The 19,100-nt window shown below is 34.8% G+C and overlaps 2 protein-coding genes across 3 annotated transcripts; one reads left to right on the forward strand and one right to left on the reverse strand.

The window, feature by feature from the left end:
- Positions 1 to 2,242: 2,242 nt before the first annotated feature.
- Positions 2,243 to 6,529, forward strand: LOC147403003 (SEC-C motif protein). The gene is made up of 5 exons (XM_086438442.1): positions 2,243 to 2,651; positions 2,763 to 2,911; positions 3,039 to 3,200; positions 4,926 to 5,041; positions 6,087 to 6,529. Exons 1-5 carry the CDS (start codon positions 2,435 to 2,437, stop codon positions 6,103 to 6,105), a joined length of 663 nt encoding a protein of 220 aa, XP_086294568.1. The 5' UTR covers positions 2,243 to 2,434; the 3' UTR covers positions 6,106 to 6,529.
- Positions 6,530 to 7,512: 983 nt separating this feature from the next.
- APC7 (tetratricopeptide repeat (TPR)-containing protein) lies at positions 7,513 to 17,655 on the reverse strand. Of its 2 annotated transcripts, XM_086438440.1 has the most exons (18): positions 17,454 to 17,653; positions 17,189 to 17,260; positions 16,978 to 17,028; positions 15,881 to 16,018; positions 15,692 to 15,754; positions 15,055 to 15,170; positions 13,549 to 13,633; positions 12,891 to 12,950; positions 12,613 to 12,658; positions 11,645 to 11,718; positions 10,177 to 10,227; positions 9,893 to 10,093; positions 9,775 to 9,819; positions 9,556 to 9,649; positions 9,265 to 9,410; positions 8,235 to 8,464; positions 8,040 to 8,100; positions 7,513 to 7,970 (listed from the first exon to the last, which is right to left on the reverse strand). In XM_086438440.1, the coding sequence occupies exons 1-18, from the start codon at positions 17,520 to 17,522 to the stop codon at positions 7,884 to 7,886; spliced, it is 1,689 nt and encodes a 562-aa protein (XP_086294566.1). In that variant the 5' UTR covers positions 17,523 to 17,653; the 3' UTR covers positions 7,513 to 7,883. The 2 variants fall into 2 exon arrangements, with proteins under 2 accessions (XP_086294566.1, XP_086294567.1); XM_086438441.1 differs by lacking the exon at positions 16,978 to 17,028 and having other exon boundaries at positions 17,454 to 17,655.
- Positions 17,656 to 19,100: the final 1,445 nt, after the last annotated feature.

Here is a 19,100-nt window from a genome sequence, read left to right on the forward strand (position 1 = left end):
ACTGAATTGGTATAGTTGTGAGACAGACTTTATTTCTTTTATTCTTTACTTCCTCTAATTTTACTTTATTTTCTCCTCTATCCATTTAATCCACTTTATTATTTTTTATCTTTTATCTCTTTAATCTCAATTTTTTTAATAATACCCTTTTAACTCTATTTTTTAACCACTTTTACTACTTTAATTTGAAAGAGGATACCCCTCCTCTAACTTTACTTTATTTTCTTTTTAACCCTTTAATTTTAATTTTTTTAAATATACCCTTTCCATCAAGCTATAATTTTTTGGGACCCACTTTATTTTATTTATTCTTCACATTCTCTAATTTTACTATATTTTTTCTTTTACTCATTCAATTCACTTTACTATTTTTCATCTTTTACCCATTTAATCCCAATTTTTTTAAATAATACTCTTCCAACTTTATTTTTATTCGTTCTTACCCCCTTAACCCAAAAGAAAATGTCGGCACGAGTGAACTCTAATATATATAGGGGAGCATTCGAAGGCCCCAAAGAGAGCCAAACATTGTGCCATACATTTTTCAAAATAGGGGATAAAAGTTTTAAAATATACTAATTTTTTTGTGATAATGGTCTCTATGGTGAAGAGAACATCCTCACAAAAAATGAGCTCAATCCAAAACTTCTAACCCTAATTTACAAGTTGAAGAATTGTAGATCGTTAGATTTTTGTACACCACTTTTGATGAGGTTAGGAGTTTCGGAATGAGTTGATTTTTGGTTAGATTGATCTTTCAATGTCTAGGTTAGGAGTTTTGGAATGAGTTGATTTTTTGTGAGGATGACCTCCTCATCATAGAGATCATCCTCACAAAAATCAACCCATTCCGAAACTTCTACCTCATACATTGAAAAAATGTTTGGCTCTCTTTAAGGCCTCTGAACACCACTCACATTTATATAGGAATTTATTAAAAACAAGTCTAAAGATTGGATTGATTTAGGGGATAGGCGAGAAGATATCCAATTGTTCTGTCTACTTACAAATCTTAAGTAAATATTAAAATAGAATCGTGATTTTCTAACACCCCTAGACATGGCATGGGCTAGAACCACAAATATTTTTTTTTCTCGGGACACATAATTGCACATCCCTATAAATATGTACAATTGTGTATCCCGAGAAAATATTCTATAGTTCTAGCACATGCCAACGTCAGGGGGGGTATGTTTGAGGGAGACGTCAAAAAATCATTTATTTAGTAAAATATTATCATATTAGTTTTAAGATCAACTAAAAATCTAGACTTTAGAACAAGGTCATATAGTTCAATTTATGGATTAAATCGAGGTTCCAACCAATTTTAAGTTTACTCCATATGGGACCAACAACGTCGCACCTCAACACTCATCCTAAACCCCACAGCTCATCCTCCATGTTTTACTCCTAATGCAAATCTTTAAAGCATAAGAGAAGCCCTTATCCGATCAAATGCTTTTAGGTACCCATTTAATCAATAGGTGCGTAATTCGATTTCCTTTAATCAATGACTTCCTTACATTCCAACTCCCTTAAGGTGTAGAGTTACATTCTTCATTATCGTGTTCCAATTTTCGTCAAGTTATAAAACTATGGTTTACACGTCCAATCCTATAGAAATTTCTCAGTATGCACATGTCAAATTAGTAAACCACCCAATTTTGAACATACAATCAAATGGAAGAAACCTTTATTGCTAGTTTTACCCTTAGCCAACCCCCCGGGGGGGTGGTTATTCAAGTGTATGCTAGTAAGATGAATTTACAAAATTACCGTGATAGTGTACACCTTCCAAAAAGTTTATCAAATCATGTTTGTTACTGTTGTGTTAATTATTTATCTTTTTAAAAATAAGATAATAGCGACAAAATCAATTTCTAACCAAATTAATTGTGAGACATTTAAAATATTTATTAAGGAGAGCATTCGAAGACGCTGAAGAGAGCCAAACATTCTTCAATATATGGGTTAGAAGTTGAAGAATAGTGGACGGTTAATTATTTGTAAATTATTTTTATGAGGTTAGAAACTTCAAACTTAGGGTTTTTTTTTTTTTTTTTTCTAAGATGATGTCATCACCATCGATATCATCCTCACAAAGAATCAATTCATTCCAAAACTTCTAGCCCATATATTACACAGTGTTTGGCTCTCTTTTAAGGCTTTGAATGCCTCCCATTTATTAAAACCCTCTCGACAAGTTAAAAGAAAAAAAAATTACTTACTGAAAATGAGGTGTTATCAGATCGGATTAATAGGATCGGGTATCAACCATGACCTCCATTGTCTGTGTTGCTGGAAGCCTGGAACCGGAGCGGAGCGGTTTTGTATGAATCCGAACCCAAAACCTCGTCTTTCTAACAAAACCCCCAAAACCCTAAATAAACCCTAAGCAGAACCAGTCCGTTCGTTTTGCAGAACATAGCTGATAATGGCTCATCGATCTGTAAGCAATATTTACAAAAATACCCTCCTCTCCTCCGCTTTTGGATCGTACCATCCTCATCGTCTACCTGAGAGCCGCTCGATCTTCACCACGTCACATCTCGATAATTCTTGGAAGGACAAGATCAAAGGATTCTTCACAGGCGACAAAGCCCCTTCTGAATCTCAAGAAACTTCTCTCACCCAATCCTTCACTCTCCTTAGTAAGTCACCCTTTCACCCCAGGCGCATGTTAGCTTCTCCATTATTGTGCAAAATTTGATTTTATAAAAAAAAAAATATTTTAATTTAGTTTTTAATTTTTTTATTTACAGGATATGCAGAAGAAATGAAAACTGCGAGAAAAGCGGGATCTTTGAAGCAATTTATAATTGGTCGAAGCAGCGAGGCGACGTTCGCGGATGCATTCGAGAAGCAAGAAGCTATAATTCGATATCTCGGGGGGTTCGATCCTACTGGAGAGGTATTTTAATTAATAGTCCCCTAATTCTACATTTCTATCTGTATATTTAATATTTAATGCCAATCAAGATGGAAACTTTATGTAATTTAAAGAACAAAATTTGATTTTTTTGATTGATCATTTTTAGAATCTCCAAAGCAGTCAGAAACGAGAAGCAGCAAAGAATTGTAATTGTACGATAGCGGAGGTTGAGAATGCATTGGCGAAGTTCACGTGGGCTAAAGAAGCACAAAAGAAGATAGAGAAGTTGAAGGAAGAAGGGAAACCGATGCCAAAGAACTTGGCTGAGGTACTAACTACTAATTTTATTCTTGCTTTTTAGTTATTGATTGATTTCTACAGCCAAAATGAGAACTTTGGACAGTAATGATGGTCAGTATGTCCTCCTACTTGATCTCTTAGTTAAAGAAATAACACAATTGGATGATCACCACAAGTTTTTTTGATGCATGAACAATTTTTCTTGGGAACACTGACCAGATTCTACTGTGAAATGTGCAAAAGTGTGATAGTTTTGGATGATTAGGAATGAGGTAATCTAATTTAGGTGATTTCTGACTTAGGATTTTTCTTGGTGGATCCATTGAATGGTAGGTCCTCATTACTGCCATTTTGACAGATTGTGTTATATTTCATTGAGTGTAGTTAAGGCGCCTTGAAGCGCAAGTGAGACTCTTAGATTAAACGACTTCAATGAGGCACACACCTCAGTGAAATTTCAATAAGATTTTGTGTATACATATATACATATATTAAAGTGGTTGGTTGCATTCCTTTAAATGAAAATCACTCGTGTATCATCCCTAAATCCTCATGTAACTGGCAAATAGCATATGATGACGAGTGGCGAATGCAGGACTATGAAACTAACTAAAATGCTGGTTATGAGATTTCAATGAAATTACCAAAGAACAATGAATATCATAAACTACTAGATTCTTCCACAGAAAATAAGAAATGTGATCTTTGATGTCCCCATCAATACGCAAGGAAAGAAGAGGGAAAGTGATTACGCATGTTCACTCTCAAAACCAAACGATGATGAGTGATGACCAGGGATTCCTTGAGCTATTTGATATTTTTTTGGTATATATATATATATAGGGTCGGGTTCCGTATACCCCTATTACGACTCACATTGCGACACACCGTTTTGTCTTATATGGGCAAAAATGTTTGGAATGGGCTGATTTTTTGTGAGGATGATCTCTATGGTGAGGAGATCATCCTTGCCAAAAATCAGCTCATTATGAAACTTCTTGCCCCATGTTTACAAGTTGAAAAATTTTAGACCGTCCAATTTTTGTAAATCAATTTTGATGGGGTTAGAAGTTTTGGAATGGGATGATTTTTTGCCAGGATGATCCCCTCATCACAGAGATCATCCTCACAAAAAATCAGCCCATTCCTAACATTTTTGCCCATATAAGACAAACGGTGTGTCGCAATGTGAGTCGTAATAGGGGTCGTAATAACGCCATCCATATATATATATTTTTTGGTTTTTTTTCGACTTAAATTTTATTGTAAATTCTCATAGATTCATGGGATGGGATTTTATGTTGTAATTTAATGACTTGATGATAGTATTTATGGTTGCTTACTTGATATGTGTTATTTATGCACTGAATCATGATTGTTACTTGAGTATTGATTTGAGTGGTTTAGTGCTTGCTTGTAGAAATTGAAGTGGTTTGATGTGCCTGTCTGCATCAAGTTAGTTTAGTGAGTCCTGAACTAGCCCGAATACCTAATAATAGATAAAACAGCCCCTTACCCACGACCTCAACTGATGTAAACATTTATGGATAGAGTGACGTGTAAGAGGAAAACATTTTATGGGATGCAATGATCTATTTTATTCAAGTTCTAAGCATTGAAAATATTCTATAAGACCTCTTTGACACCTTGAAATGGGACACTGGTTTCCCTTGAACATTCTAGAGAGAGAGATTCCAGGGCATTGTCTCTCTTTTGTTCTCATTGTGATTGGTATCTTATTTATGTGTTGTAGGTGCAAAAGCTGATGGGCTCGACACCCCTAGATATTGCGAGGTCTAATTTGGCAAAGACTGGGGAAATAAGTAGAAATGCATTTTGCCCATGTGGTTCCAAAAAGAGATACAAATGGTTTGATACTACTGCCTTGTTATATATCAGCTCTAGATCTTTTGCTTGTCACTTCTTGGAAATACAGTTCATACCCCTGTTTTATTTATTTATTTATTTATTTATTATTAAAGATGACATGTAAAGCCGCCAATCAGACAAACTAAATGGTTGATCTAAAACCTGCATAACAGTTTACATGGCACGCATGCATGGAGGTATGACCTTTCTAGAAGATCTTCTAGGCCAAAATTAACCTGATTGGATAACTGATACTGCTTGCCAGTATTTCCCCAAGGCCAGTACGAATGTGGTTGATCACTTGCTCGGATAGTTGTCAAATCATGTTCTACTTTTGGACTGTAGTTCTTCTGACTCAAACCAATAGAACTGCGGATCGCACCCCACACGTGTTCCTTACTTCCTAGGTGGTAGAGACTATCCTCAAGTTCTGCCACAAGGATACCTTATATTGCATCTCTAGCAAATTATCTGATGATCTCGCTTTTATTGTGTTACTATTGTTTTTTAGGAAACAATTTATTAATAGAAAAAGGGACGGGGTCCAAGGAGGCCACCTAACAAGGCAAACAACAAAAAAGAAAAGCTAAAAAAGAAAGAAGCAACAAAGCACAAAACATAAAAGATCACAAGAACAAGCAATCACGGAGAACATAAAGTGGGCCTTGTTCACATGGTTTCATAAGCCAGGGATAGCAAAATAGGCTCCATGTTACCGTTTCTTGGCTCTTCATGAAGACCCAATGTTTGGGACAAGGCATACATGATTATGATTACCATCCTAGGTATTAGATGAGGTGGTAAAGTCTGTGTGGTAAAACCATAGGCCTGGGATCAAAACCCTGTCTTCATTCTTAAACCTCTATAAAAAAATAATAAAAAATTACAATCCCAAATATTAGTTGCATGTGTGCTTGGTCTGCAGGATGCCTAGAGACAAAACTTCCAATGATATCCCATGTTCATTTTGTCAGATTTCTCTTGTATATTTGCTGATAAAGGTTTTTTTTTTTTTTTTTCTTTTTTTGATCGATTGCTGATGAAGGTGTTGCGGAAAGAAATGAAGAGAAAAACAATCTACAGATTCAGAGGATTTCAGAAGTTGGGACAAGGCTCTGATAATGATTAAAAGTCTTCAATTATAACCCGAAAGAAAATTTTCCCCAATCATTGTCAATTTGAAAAAGAATGGATTCTCAACAGTTTGTTGTCTGGGTTGCACTTCGAGTCTTTGTTCATCTTTCCATTTCACCCTTTTTGCAGCGACAAATTATTGGGAAGCTCTAACAGATTGCGTGATGAAATTTTTGTAATGGGATGTGCAAGTTGATAGAGAGGAAAAATAAATTACATTATTTTGTAATAAAATGTGGTGCCCTATAACCAGTAAGAGGAATTGTAAGAGATGAAGACGAAAGTCATCCTCTTAACAATAATCTGTGGCAAAAATGGACCCATAATTGGATGGTTGAGATCACCTTACCCACATATATTTTCTGTTTTTTTTTTTTTTTAAAGATCTGATTGGCATTGCTCAAAGTTTCTTTCTCAAAGGGCCATGCACTCATGCAGGCTCCGCAAGTGATAGGCTTTGTGGTTGCTCATGTAGATAGGTTTTGTGTTGCTGACCCCAATTAGGATATAAGACGAGGATGTTGGAATCCATAAGTTGCAGAATGCAGTGTTTAGATGACTTCCATTGAAAAATCTATTAGGTACAAGCAAGGGAGATTGAATGCGAGCGAGTCTTGAGTCAGCTTGGTATTGCTCAATAACTAATGGAACATTGAATGTGAATCACGATGTTGTCTCTTTTGATAATTGAAATCTCAGGTGATTGAAAATACTGGCCGAGTCAACTGATTTTTTGTATTTTTTTTATTGAAATAATTATTTTTTATAATTTTTTAAATATTTATTATTAAATAAACATAGCATCTTGTTATTAAGCATTTTCTAATCCACCTTACTTTAAAAAAATATTTTGTAATTATATGCATATAAATATAAATTAATAAATTGTAATTGTTTCCATATAAATGTTATTAATAAATGATAGTAAACCAAATTCAATGGTTTATCTCATTCGAGACTAGATGACTTGGATGGCATCAGTGAGAGCTGGAGACTAAATATGAGTTTTAAAACCACAGATTTGAATGGTCTTTAATAGTTTGACCCTTTCTTTTATAACAAATAAGAAATTCATACAGGTTGAAACATGGTAGTCGGTACCGTAGATAGCACCAGTATCCAAATTTAACCATTTCAGTCTACCTGACCACTTCATATTTCTTCCTAAAGTATGAATCCAAACCCAAACCCTTGTAGATTGAAATCCTTTTGGGCATTATGTCAGAGTGAGCTCTGTAACAAAAGGTCAAAACCTTTGCATCTACTCCACTCGATGTTTAAATTCTCCTTAACGTTTTGTTCTGCTCCATCTTGAACCATTCAAAATGACACAAAACTTCAAACCATGATTTTACTTCTCTATTTCCTTTGAAACATAACTTCTTGTCAAATCTAAAATTCTGAGATTTTTTCAATAAATAAAAGCAAATCGATGTTAGAGATAACCAAATATAAAAAAATCTAAATTACATGACATGAGGAGATTTACAATCTTTCTCCAATAAAATAATATTTCTAACAAGATGTTTACCAAACTGCACTGGAGTGATTCGCATGACGTCACAAGCTCCCCAATTTTTCACTAGTCCAAGCCTCTCCTGACTTTTTTTTCCTGACGTGGTTCACTGGCTCGATCAACTTGTCTTGTGTGGTGATGGTTGTCAGATTTACATTCATGGCTCTGCAAAAGGCTTCTCTATTATGTTTCTCATAGCAAGTCAGCCTCTTCTTGTTCTCCTTCAGCGTCATCGGCTTCATTTTCTTCATCTTCGTCTGGAGCGTCTGGATCAACTCCCTGCACAAACACCAATTTAGTTGTGAGCATACATAAGGATAATGAAACTAGATTAGGCAAATTACAAACCTTCATTTGTTTCTCCAATCGTTCTAAACCTTTTTTCGCAGCTTCATTTTGTGGGTTTATCCTGGAATGCAAAATAAATTTTACAAAATACAATAATGAGTATTTTAGGGTGACCAAATCAAGTATGCCATAAATAAATTATTGCGTTTTTAATTTACAAAAACAAAACCAAAAGTTTCTTTATCCCTGTTCTACCTCAACGCTGCTTGATAATGTGACAAGGCCTCTTGTAGCATATTTGTTGCAGCGAATACTTGGGCCAACTTGATGTGGAGAGAATCATCTGCCCAATCCTTGAGATATCTCTCAAGAAGATTCACAGCTTCTAAATTTCGGCCCTCAACGACATGGAGCTCAGCCAAGGCTAATGCAGCTCCAAGGTAACCAGGCTCTATACGAAGGGCTGATTCATAAAACTTTTTTGCCTGTTACGAGGTCAAAACATTGTAATAACATAAACCATAGGAAGTCTCAGTTCAAAACTAAGCTAAATCAAATTACTTAGATAATGTGAAGGGAAACATAGGATTGTAGCTATCAAACAAGGAGTGCAGCTGAAAGAAAATAGTCATTCAAAGACATTCAACAATATTGATCAATTGAGCCTCTATCCAAAAAATTCTACCATCTTAGAAGCTCAGAATCAGCTGCAATATGAGAAAGTGACAATTACTTAAATCCACACTACTGGCACCCTAAGTTTTACTTATTCTTATCCATTGACCTACTTTTTTTTTTTTTGAAATAATGAGTAAAAGTCAGGGTGCCAATAGCAGTTCTCTTATTTTAGAGTATGCTGAATATGATATTCCATAGCCTATCCATGCAACATAAAGCAGATTATTTTCACAAAATAGGTAAAAGAAGATTTATGTTCTATCTGAAAAGGGGAGTGGATTCAAAAGGAATTTTAAAAAATAAAAAGAGTGCCTAAGCAAACTTTGGGATGCATAGAAACAGGCACACCAATACCATACACATCATGAAAGGTTTACAACAAAGGGGGTATAAAGCCCCATAAAAGACCAAAAAAGAAAAATATATGAATCTCAACACACCTAGAAGCCACCCCAATAACAACTAAGCTGAATGGTTTATAACATTAACATCAGCTAGGTACCCTATAATTGGTACTTGACCATATTTATATGAACAAACTCCACAAATGGAAATTTACTATCCCAACTGAATAATCCTTAATATTATTTTCTTAGATTAGGCTTACCTTTTCTCTTCCACCAGAATTGCTAGCATGTACATCACCAACCAACTTAAGAGCCTTTGCCGATTGTGGCATAGCCTTCATCGCCTCCCTAGCAGCATATAAAGCCTCTTTAGTTTTAGAGAGTGCTAAATAAGAACGAACCAAACCTGCAATCAGCACAAGTCCAGTGATTTGGTAGCTATTAGGAAGAACGATGGTTTAAATGAAAGCTGTTATGGCAGATGTCACACACATGTACGCAGGCAAAGAATAACTAATCAACTTTTATAACTTCCTCTATCAAAAACATACCTTGGTATGAACGAAGATCAGGCCTTAATTCTTGAGCTGCTCTGAAGGCAGTCACAGCTGCATCTGGTCGGCCAAGTGATAAAAACAAATTACCCTGAAAATGCGTGATGTAGTCTCCTATTGATTAATAGATTCTATAAAAAGTAACAATTGAAAACATAAGACTTCAAGGCATTGTCTTGCTATCCACTTATCTTCGTTAATAAGATTATATTATACCTTCATTATGTGTCCTGGTATGTGCCTATCATCGATACGGAGGCACTGATTGCAAAAGAGAACTTGTAAGATACTATTTTGACGGAAAACAAACAAATATAATTTAAAAGACAAACACCTTCTCAGCATAAGCCAGAGCTCGCCGCTCATCTTTTCTTTCCCACAACACTGATAAAGCTACACAGACTTCTGGCCTTGTGGGGTCAATATTTAGCAAATCATGCACCAACTTGTTTAACTTAAATATATCTGACTTCATCTTCAGAAGCATTGCATACTCATCCATGTAGGTAATAAAGTAGGGATCACTGAGTCGAGCCTGTGAAAGACCTTAAACATTAGAAATAACATGTAGGAAGAGGATGAATAATAGCTTTTACAATTTAAGAAAAATGAGCGTACCTTCTCAAAATTCATGATAGCTTCGTCATTTCTTCCAATGATAGCTTCAACCTTCACGTACAGTTTATGTTCAAGTCAAAAGGAATGATAGATTGAAATGTTTGGTCCAATTAGTATTACATTAGTAAGAAATTGGAGCCTTACCAAATTTAACATCGGCAAAAGAACTCATGCACTCGCATCAAAACATACAATAATTTTTTGGGAAAGTGCTCTAGTTATAAGATTATTAATTTATTGACAGGAAAATATATTCATGGAGTTTTTCCCCCTTTTATGTTAAAGTAACTTTGATGTAAAGGATAAGGGAAAGCTAAGACTGCATCCTCTATACATAAATTTTGCTAAAAAATTGTTTTTTCAATGGTAAAGTTCCGCATCTGTTTCGGGTACGGAGGTCCATTCATTCGAGATGTTAGATAAAATACTGGTAGGGGATATGGCAAGGATACTTCTACGTTGTTATTTCTCATTTTATGTTATACTTGTACTCATTTTTAATTGAATGCTTCTTCTTCCCTTTATTTTTTTCTTGTTTGCTTTTACAACAAAAACAAGTGAATATTATTCATCTTTTTTATAGATATCGATAAAAATGAAAATGACGTTAAGGTCACCTACCTGTTTCAGCAAGACAAATCAGATAACAATTTGGAAGGTAAATCTACGACCCCTACGTATCAATTCTACAAACAAAAGCCCATCTAAGCAAAAGATTCTCGGAAAATAAATAAATAAATAATCCATTGAAGTCCTTGAAGACTTTGCGCCAAAAGAATATCAATGTAAGAATGTTGATCATAACCTCCGGCAATGAATGCTAGCTCCTGTCAAAAGTTCTGTAGTACCTTCCAAATGCCCCAACACACAACAAATGGTGTTAGACTCCAAAGAATCCTTTCTTCGCATTAGCAAAAGACGATCCAAGAGACTGCCATCCTTTGAATAATGAGGAGAGCGATTTTGGGAAGGAACAAGAAATGTGTAACAGTAACCTCAAATGGGTTCAAATTTCATACAATAAATGTGCAATGAATAGGTGACTATTATATAATAATAAATACTATTAAAAAGAACTCTGCAATTCATTATAGTTGGTATGTTGTAAATATAAAAGAGAAGTACTATTGAACTTTAAAAGACAAAAGCAAAAGCACGGTATCAACACATTAGATGGGATACCGATATTAGTATGTGTTCTGAATTTCAGAAATGAAAAGTAGTATCACAATTCCTGTACCAGAATCCATATTGTTATCTGTAGCTATTTGTGTTCTCTTGAACTTTACCAAATACTATCACTTTCTAAATCTAAACCTGGGTGTAAAACAAGCATTTCATAACTTAAAAACTAACATTTGCATAAGCTTGTAGTAAATAAGAAAAAAAAAATACAGTAGATATCGAGGAATTATCATAGGTTCAAGACCATAAGTTGGTTTTCTTTTACAATATTAACACCCCTAACCTTCGCAATTTCCAGTAATATGTGCACATTACTAGGAAAACGTTGTAGAAGTTCATTGAAGAGCTCTAGCCCACCTGCCAGTCCAGGAGAAAAAATTTGTTAGGAGCTGAAAAACACCAATTATCATGGATATTAACTAGCTGAAGCTGGTGGACAAAACATCAGGGTTTAATTATCAAGATTACAGATTTTGATGCATAAAACACAAATTCAGATTGGTACACGTGCAGATACACTTCAGTACTAGCCCAATATGCTTAAGCACCTACATGATGATATGGAGATATGCATCTGAAGAACATGTTCAAAGATGAAGCACGGTTTTTACTACATTTTAAAGAATTGTTGAATAACCAAGACATCCCCTCCCCAATAACAAAGTGGCATGAAAGGAACATTGTATCTCATTCAAAACATGCAACTGGAAAAGGGGGAAAATATATATATATATAATCAAAAGATGGTGATATGGCGAAATCATTTCATTTCAGTCAGTTTCACAAGGTTTCAGGAGAAATGCATTTAACTGCATAAGTAGAGAAAAGAAAATCATCAAAATATCAAATTTATAATGAACTCTTACTCCAAAAATTCAAAAAATATGACAAAATCTACCCCCCCCCCCCCCTCCCAAAAAAAAAAAAAAAAATCACACACACACACACAAAAAGATAAGAAAAAATATATAATTTATTGAAAGCAGTACAGCTAATAAAATCATTGCTCTCTACAATTTCAAAATCATGGAACTTGAAGATCAACCAGCCAGTCTGGGTAAAAAAATGTATGTACGTTTTACAAGTTCCCAACATAGTGTCCATATTGAAACATAAAAATCGACAAAGCAACACGAATGCCCTAACATAAACCAACATTTATTTGATCAGAATCACATGGCCTGGATAGTAGTAACAACTTGGTCATTCTAACCAGGTAAAAAATGCGAACAAACATGCAGTTTATCATACCTTTGTAATCATTTGAAGCGATGCAACACTGGGCCTCAACATACCGCTGCATACAAAGGAGAACCAAAGATCATAACAGCATGTAGAACAATATGCACTAAGCAAAGAAAACACAACAATCACAAACTCCGATGGTATATCATAATAAATAATAGTCATATTGTAGGCTAACAATGTTTACATGATACAGAAAGGATAGCAACAGCAACTTCTGACAGACGAACAAAATCAAACCATAGAGGGGATAAAAATATCAGGTAAATTCGTTCAGTACATACCTGTAGCCAACGGCTGGTATCAAAGTGATCGAAGGGAGGCCTTCCACTTCTATTTGGTGTCTGAAATCATCAATCGTGTATATTAACAGATACATAGAAAACAACTCAATTTTATAATATACTAGCAGAAATACTTATCATACAAAGCTTAACCTTTCTCCAACCTAAGAGGAAATCACACAAATAAAAAATATAAAAACAAATAAAAAATCCCCAGCATAGCTACATCTAACAGCAATAGAATCGATAAAAGCAAGAAGAAAGATGGTCTTGCTAGCATTGTTTCTATTGTAAAAACTTGTCTATCTAACTTAAAACATAGACATAGCATTTTGGTTCCACATTGCAAAAAAAAAAAGGATTGATAAGTAAAATTTTATTGAAAGAGGACAAGGAGTCCTCAAAGAAAGATATAGACAAGAATCACTCCCTAATTACATTTTCCCATCTAAACATAAAATCTTTTAAAACAGTCCCCTAAATTCCTTAAATTGCTTACACCACAAAAATAACAACCCTAAGATGCTTAAAATAAGCTCTTGCATATTGATCTCCTTCCCATCGAATGTTCCACATTGCAAAATGAATTAAGAGGAGACCCACTTTCATATACTCCAAGCTAATTGATCATCATATGAAAATGGTTTTGCTAACAAACCTGAGGAAATAATGAATGAATATCTTTGGCCAAAACTCCTAATTCGGCCAAGGCTGTAATGGCCTCCAAGATGTATGGGCAATGCCTGCCAGAAGGACCCCAAAAAATTAAAAGTGCATATGATATTAGCAATTAAAATCTGGAGGAGAAAATAATAGTAAGCAAGAAAAGACAACCAAAGATAAAGTTTAAAACAAAAAGGAAAAGAAAAAGAAGGGGATTCATGAGTTCACAAACAAGCAGGCAAATAATTAAAGCACTTCTAGCCAAACAAGAAAGTCAAAATTCAAGCAGAATTGTAAAATTAGGAAATAATAATATCATGAGATCGATTACTTAGACAACCAAGGTGCACAGGAAGTAGTATTGAAAGAACTTCAGATTTTAGAATTGTGGACAAGAACAAGGATGATTGGTCATTATTTTGTTCGTAAAATGAAAAAAATTTGAAGGAAAAAATGTAGGAAATGCAACAAAAACCCGGTGAAAGAGACCCTTACTAGGGAGGACTGGAAGAGAACCAACAACAGAGTAAATACATATTACACCCAAATCAAATTATCCCATCAAAACACAAAACATCAAACTAGCACTCTCCAAACCCTGGTAAAAGTAAGGTCATAGTATAATTGGGCCTTAATCTTCAACAAGCTCCTCTCAAAACCCTCTTCCTTGTTTCCCAAAAATTATGGAATGTTTTCCCTCCAAAAACCGAATTCTCATTTCTGAAATGGATGCTTGATCATGCCACAGTCAAAGAATGCTCGCAAAAAGATACATACATGCTGCAACAAGTGATGTAAGTTATTAACATTTAAAAAGACTGACTTTACAGCATTATACCAGAAGAAAAAAATAATATGGCAACCTGCATTAATTAATAATATGCTCCTTTAGGAATTCCATCAATTTTCTTGACAGCAAGGAGAAAACCCAAGATTACTCACATGGGTCTATGTCACTCAGATACGGACATTTGGTATAAAGACAGGTATTGATGTGGTTTCCAACATGCATCTTCATGGCCTGGTAAGTACACTTCACACCTCATGAATGAAGCCTCGTTGAGTCTAATAATGCAATTGTTGTTGCTTGATACTAGGGATGCTACCAAGATCATTTGAAGAAAGCCTAACAGGTAACACCTCGACGGTGAAAAGATATAAGAAAGAAAAAAAAAAGACCAGGCAATTATTACCAACACCAGAGAATTGGGACCAATGACGCAATTTTAAAAGAACTTAATCATTGTTGACAAGCACCAAAGCGTAGATCTGTCTAAATGGGAGTACGCACAATGTGGTCCCAATGGTCTTTGGATTCAATACAAGGAATTCATACAAAGAACAAAAAAATCTTTCATGGGAAACTATGAAAATAAAATTGAACTAGCACAGAGAAATTTTGTACAAAACAAAAAGAAAAATAAAAAAAGAATGAAAACATCTTCAAAATCGAAAATTTTCCATCTAATTAAAAAAAAATTATAGATCTAACTTCACAGACCTCAAGCAATCCTTATAACAAGAAATGGCAGCCCGATTATGCCTAGAATATCGATAAAGCTTCCCCATGGTTAGATTCATTCGCAAGGTTCTTGCTTTGCTTGGTATACCCTCCATCTGTACAATGGAACAATAACAGCACATTAAATCTAAGAAACTAGAAATGGCGAACATCAGTAAGAAACAAAGTTACAAGATAGCTAATATTATCTTTATAAGTGTAGCCTGATAAAAGGGCTCAAATCCATGGATAACATGGACATTAAACTTCATCCAATATAACGGTGGGATTGTGCATGATATGAGCATCATATTTAGGAGTGAACACTGCAGCCAATTTATTAGCTACAGAGATCAGATAAGGTATTCTAGATATCATCTTGGTATATTGAGAATTCTATAATCCAACATAATATATGTAACCTTTTTTTCTTTATTACAGCATAAAACATATATAGAAAATATATATATGTAAGTGGACATCTCAATATAATGCACTGGTAAGTGATTGCCGATAAAATACATCACAGCACGTTAAATTCTTACATTAAAGGAATCCATCATCTTGAGATTACAACCAAGAAGTTGACAGGAAAATATTATTAGAAAAGAAAAAACAAAAAGAGTTGAGGAAAAACCTCAGCTAGGGCAGCTCGATTCTCATTCAGTGCACAATGACAAAGAGTAATTTTGAATTTCACCTGCCAGGAAGATGGAAGCAAAATATACAATATATGAATTATAGAGGTTAGATATGTCAAATAAAAATTAGGAAACTAAGTAGGACAACAATAGATGGCCAAAAAAAAAATTGAAGAGAAAACTACCTCATTTTCATTTATCGTTGAAACATTCATAGAATTTGGAGAGGACGACCTGTTTATTGCGGATAATGAACCTCTAGAACTAGTTGTACTTTGTTTGGGAATAATCTTGAAATGTTGCAAAGCTTGCTTGTACATATACTGTTAGCAAATAGAAATCAGAAAGTAGTATGTTATTTCTTGTTAAATTACTTGAAGTCTTTAACAGAGTACCAACAAACAGATGGAAATCTTATTTAAAATGACTGAGACAGCACACTCCAAGGTATTGTTCGTTGGACAAAAATACCAACAAAGACTGACCCGAACAATACTATCAATTGTATGAGAGCCACATAAAGTTGCGTTCAACCACAAGCCTAGTTTGTAGAGTTTCAGGACAACAGGAAGAAAAAAAAGGACCTTGAAAAAATTGCATTTCAAAGACTGCTACTTTAGAAAGACATAAAACTCAATAATGAGCTCTCAGAAAACTCAAGAAAACAACACAACCTTAATAAAATGAAAAGATTAGGAAAAAATATTATGGATTACTAAGAAAATGAAATATCATAATCATATTCTCTCCCACCATCATCAAACTCTTACCCCAACTCAACTATCTTGGTTCAACTTAACGAATCTTGTTCCTCCATTTTTTTTAATAGGTAAAGATGAATTCATTAAGAAGAAAGAAGATCGGAATAACCAACAACAGAATATACAAAGAACAGACCCAACCTATGCAACCCTATCTATACAAAGACACAAAGAGTCTGAAATATAACAAATCTAATTACATCGAACCACAAAATCTTCAAAGAAGATCTTTTTAATTCTATCTAAGTTCACATCTTCCATTGTAACTGTCTTAAAACATCCTCTTTTGTTAAGCATTTACTATGTGTTAACTAAGATGATGAATAGAACTAACTAATAACTCATCTACAACCTTCAAAAAAGCCATGTCGAGACTGATAGGATGATTTTAGATATCTCTTAGTATTTTGCCAGGCTCAAACCCAGCCTCAGCTGAATTCTAGTTAACTTGTTGAACTTATGAAACTCAGTTAGTTCCTAACTCAGTCGTTAACTAGTAAAAAGAACTCACAACCCCTTACCATAGCTCTCCGATGTTCCTTCTCGCCAAATAACGAATCACCAAGAAGAACCTACCAAAAGATAATCAAAAATTCTAAAAGCACATAACACGGAAAGAAATGCATAAGCATGGAAATTACTGAATCTATATTTTACCCAAAAAAAAACTAAAATTTGCAACAATAACAAAGTATTTGTTTAATTTAACGATAAAAAGTTCTAATTTCTTACAAAATTTTCAGCCTTGACATGAGGAGGACTGGTTTCAGCATTTGTAACAGATGAAGAGACAAGAAAGCAACCCTGTCCAAGTAAATGATTCAATTTCCTTAGAACAACTTCAAATAAATATTAAATTAAATTAAAATCTCAAACCCTAGATCGAAAACACTTTGCATGAAGTCGAATCGGTAAAACTAGTAAAGCTTACAGTGGAGATGAACAAATCAACAGCTCAAGCTAAAATTTCAGAATGAGAGAGAGATAGAGAAGTTACGAGCAACTGAGCTGAGTCGTAGAGGCCATGATCGAGAAGAGAAGTGATCTGATCCTTCGGGACGTCCATTATAGATCTCTTTTAGTAGAGTTTCTGTTCTTGTTGGATCGCTCACTAAGCCGGTAAGCCCTCCAATCTAATGTTCGCTCGTTCAGCTTTTGAATTGGGAATGAAGGTTTGACAGACCGAAAGAATGGTGTACCTTTGCCACAGTTTAAAGTAGGATTATTTTCACATACACCCTCCAGGCTTTAGTGTATATTTGAAATACCCCCTGGTGTTCAAGTGACCTACTTCTTGAATGACTGCAATCTTCTCTGAGAGACTAATAAAATGTCCAAAATACTCTTTCTAATCTTCAACCTCTTGCCAAAAACCCTTTAATTTTCCTAGATTTTTGTGCTTGAAAATGATCTCTTTTTTTTTTTTCCCTCTTTTCTTACGGATCTAATGAAAAGCCTAGCCAAAGCCCAGCCTATATATTAATTGGATCGGGCCAAGCACACCTCTGGAAGAGTCAATAAACCCAAGCCAACCGGATTGCATTTCAGCTGATATGTGGATCGGGCTTGGATAGTGACGGTTTTCCAGGTTGGGCTGTCTGATGGGCCTAACCCCAATACCAATCCTATAGCCCAAGCCCATTCCATTAGAGGTCCTCCGGGACAAGTGATGGGCCAATCCGACTCATTTGTAATCTAGTAAAAGTAGAAGCTGCAAATGTAGAATTAGATAAATATAAATGTACATAATCTTCAATAAAACACTTAGTCGTGGGTTTCTTGTAATGCTGTTTTGCATGACTAGGCATATCAATAGGCCGGGCAAGTCTAAAGCTACTTTGAACCAGTTTATTTTGGGCCAGGCCTAAGCAATGAATGTTAGTGGACAAGGCTCAATAACTAAAAGGATTATATTGGATTTGAGCTTCGGGGCCATTAAACAATATGGCATAACGAGTATTATGATCAAGCCCAAGCCCTAGCTCACCCAGGCCATAAGGAGTATCCGATGTGTATGCAGTGGAGAGTGGAAACCAAATAGTTTCTTGTAGTGGAAGTGGAGAGTTTTGAATGGTACTTACTATTTAACTTAGATAAGCTAACAATTGCAGAGTCCTTTAAAATGGAATGTGAAAGAATATGCAATTCGTTATATTTAATATCTATCACCAATCTCATTGATTGAATGGTTGATATCATCAAAAAATGTTTGTTATATTAAGGATGGTCATCTCCTACATATAAAATCATTGTTGCATCCTGTTCATCTTGGATTCTACGTGCACCCTATAACATCTATGTGCTTTTAGTGTGTTAGATTCTTATCAAATGGTGGTAGAGCCAACACATGTCACTGTGTCTTGTGTTCAAATATTGGGTGGGGTTACCGCCGGGGGGAGAAAGGCTACTTGGGGACCAAAAAAGAAAGTATTCAAAGTGAAAAATCTCTTAAGAAAAACATAAGCAATGTAGAACGATAAGAAGAAAAAATAAGATGCAATCACACACAAAAACATAAAGATTTTACGTGGTTCCCTCCAAGGGCAGAGACAATATTTTGCTCGTGTGGGGGCAACTAAGAGTGGGAAAAAAATGTGGGGGAAATAGAGAAATTTGTTGTTGTTGTTGTTTTTTATTTTATTTT

This window comes from Akebia trifoliata, chromosome 4 (assembly GCF_017979445.1).
Source record: "Akebia trifoliata isolate Shusen 1 chromosome 4, ASM1797944v1, whole genome shotgun sequence".
Classification (NCBI taxonomy): Eukaryota; Viridiplantae; Streptophyta; class Magnoliopsida; order Ranunculales; family Lardizabalaceae; genus Akebia; species Akebia trifoliata.

Coding starts and splice junctions, on each gene's coding strand:
- APC7 (XM_086438440.1), bottom strand. CDS start 17,522: ATGGACGTCCCGAAGGATCAGATCACTTCTCTTCTCGATCATGGCCTC. Junction 10,228..11,644: donor TATTACTGGAAATTGCGAAG/GTTAGGGGTGTT, acceptor CTGTACGTGAAG/GTTGAAGCTATCATTGGAAG. Junction 9,820..9,892: donor CTCTGGCTTATGCTGAGAAG/GTGTTTGTCTTT, acceptor TTTTGCAATCAG/TGCCTCCGTATCGATGATAG.
- LOC147403003 (XM_086438442.1), top strand. CDS start 2,435: ATGGCTCATCGATCTGTAAGCAATATTTACAAAAATACCCTCCTCTCC. Junction 2,652..2,762: donor CCAATCCTTCACTCTCCTTA/GTAAGTCACCCT, acceptor TTTTATTTACAG/GATATGCAGAAGAAATGAAA. Junction 2,912..3,038: donor GGTTCGATCCTACTGGAGAG/GTATTTTAATTA, acceptor GATCATTTTTAG/AATCTCCAAAGCAGTCAGAA.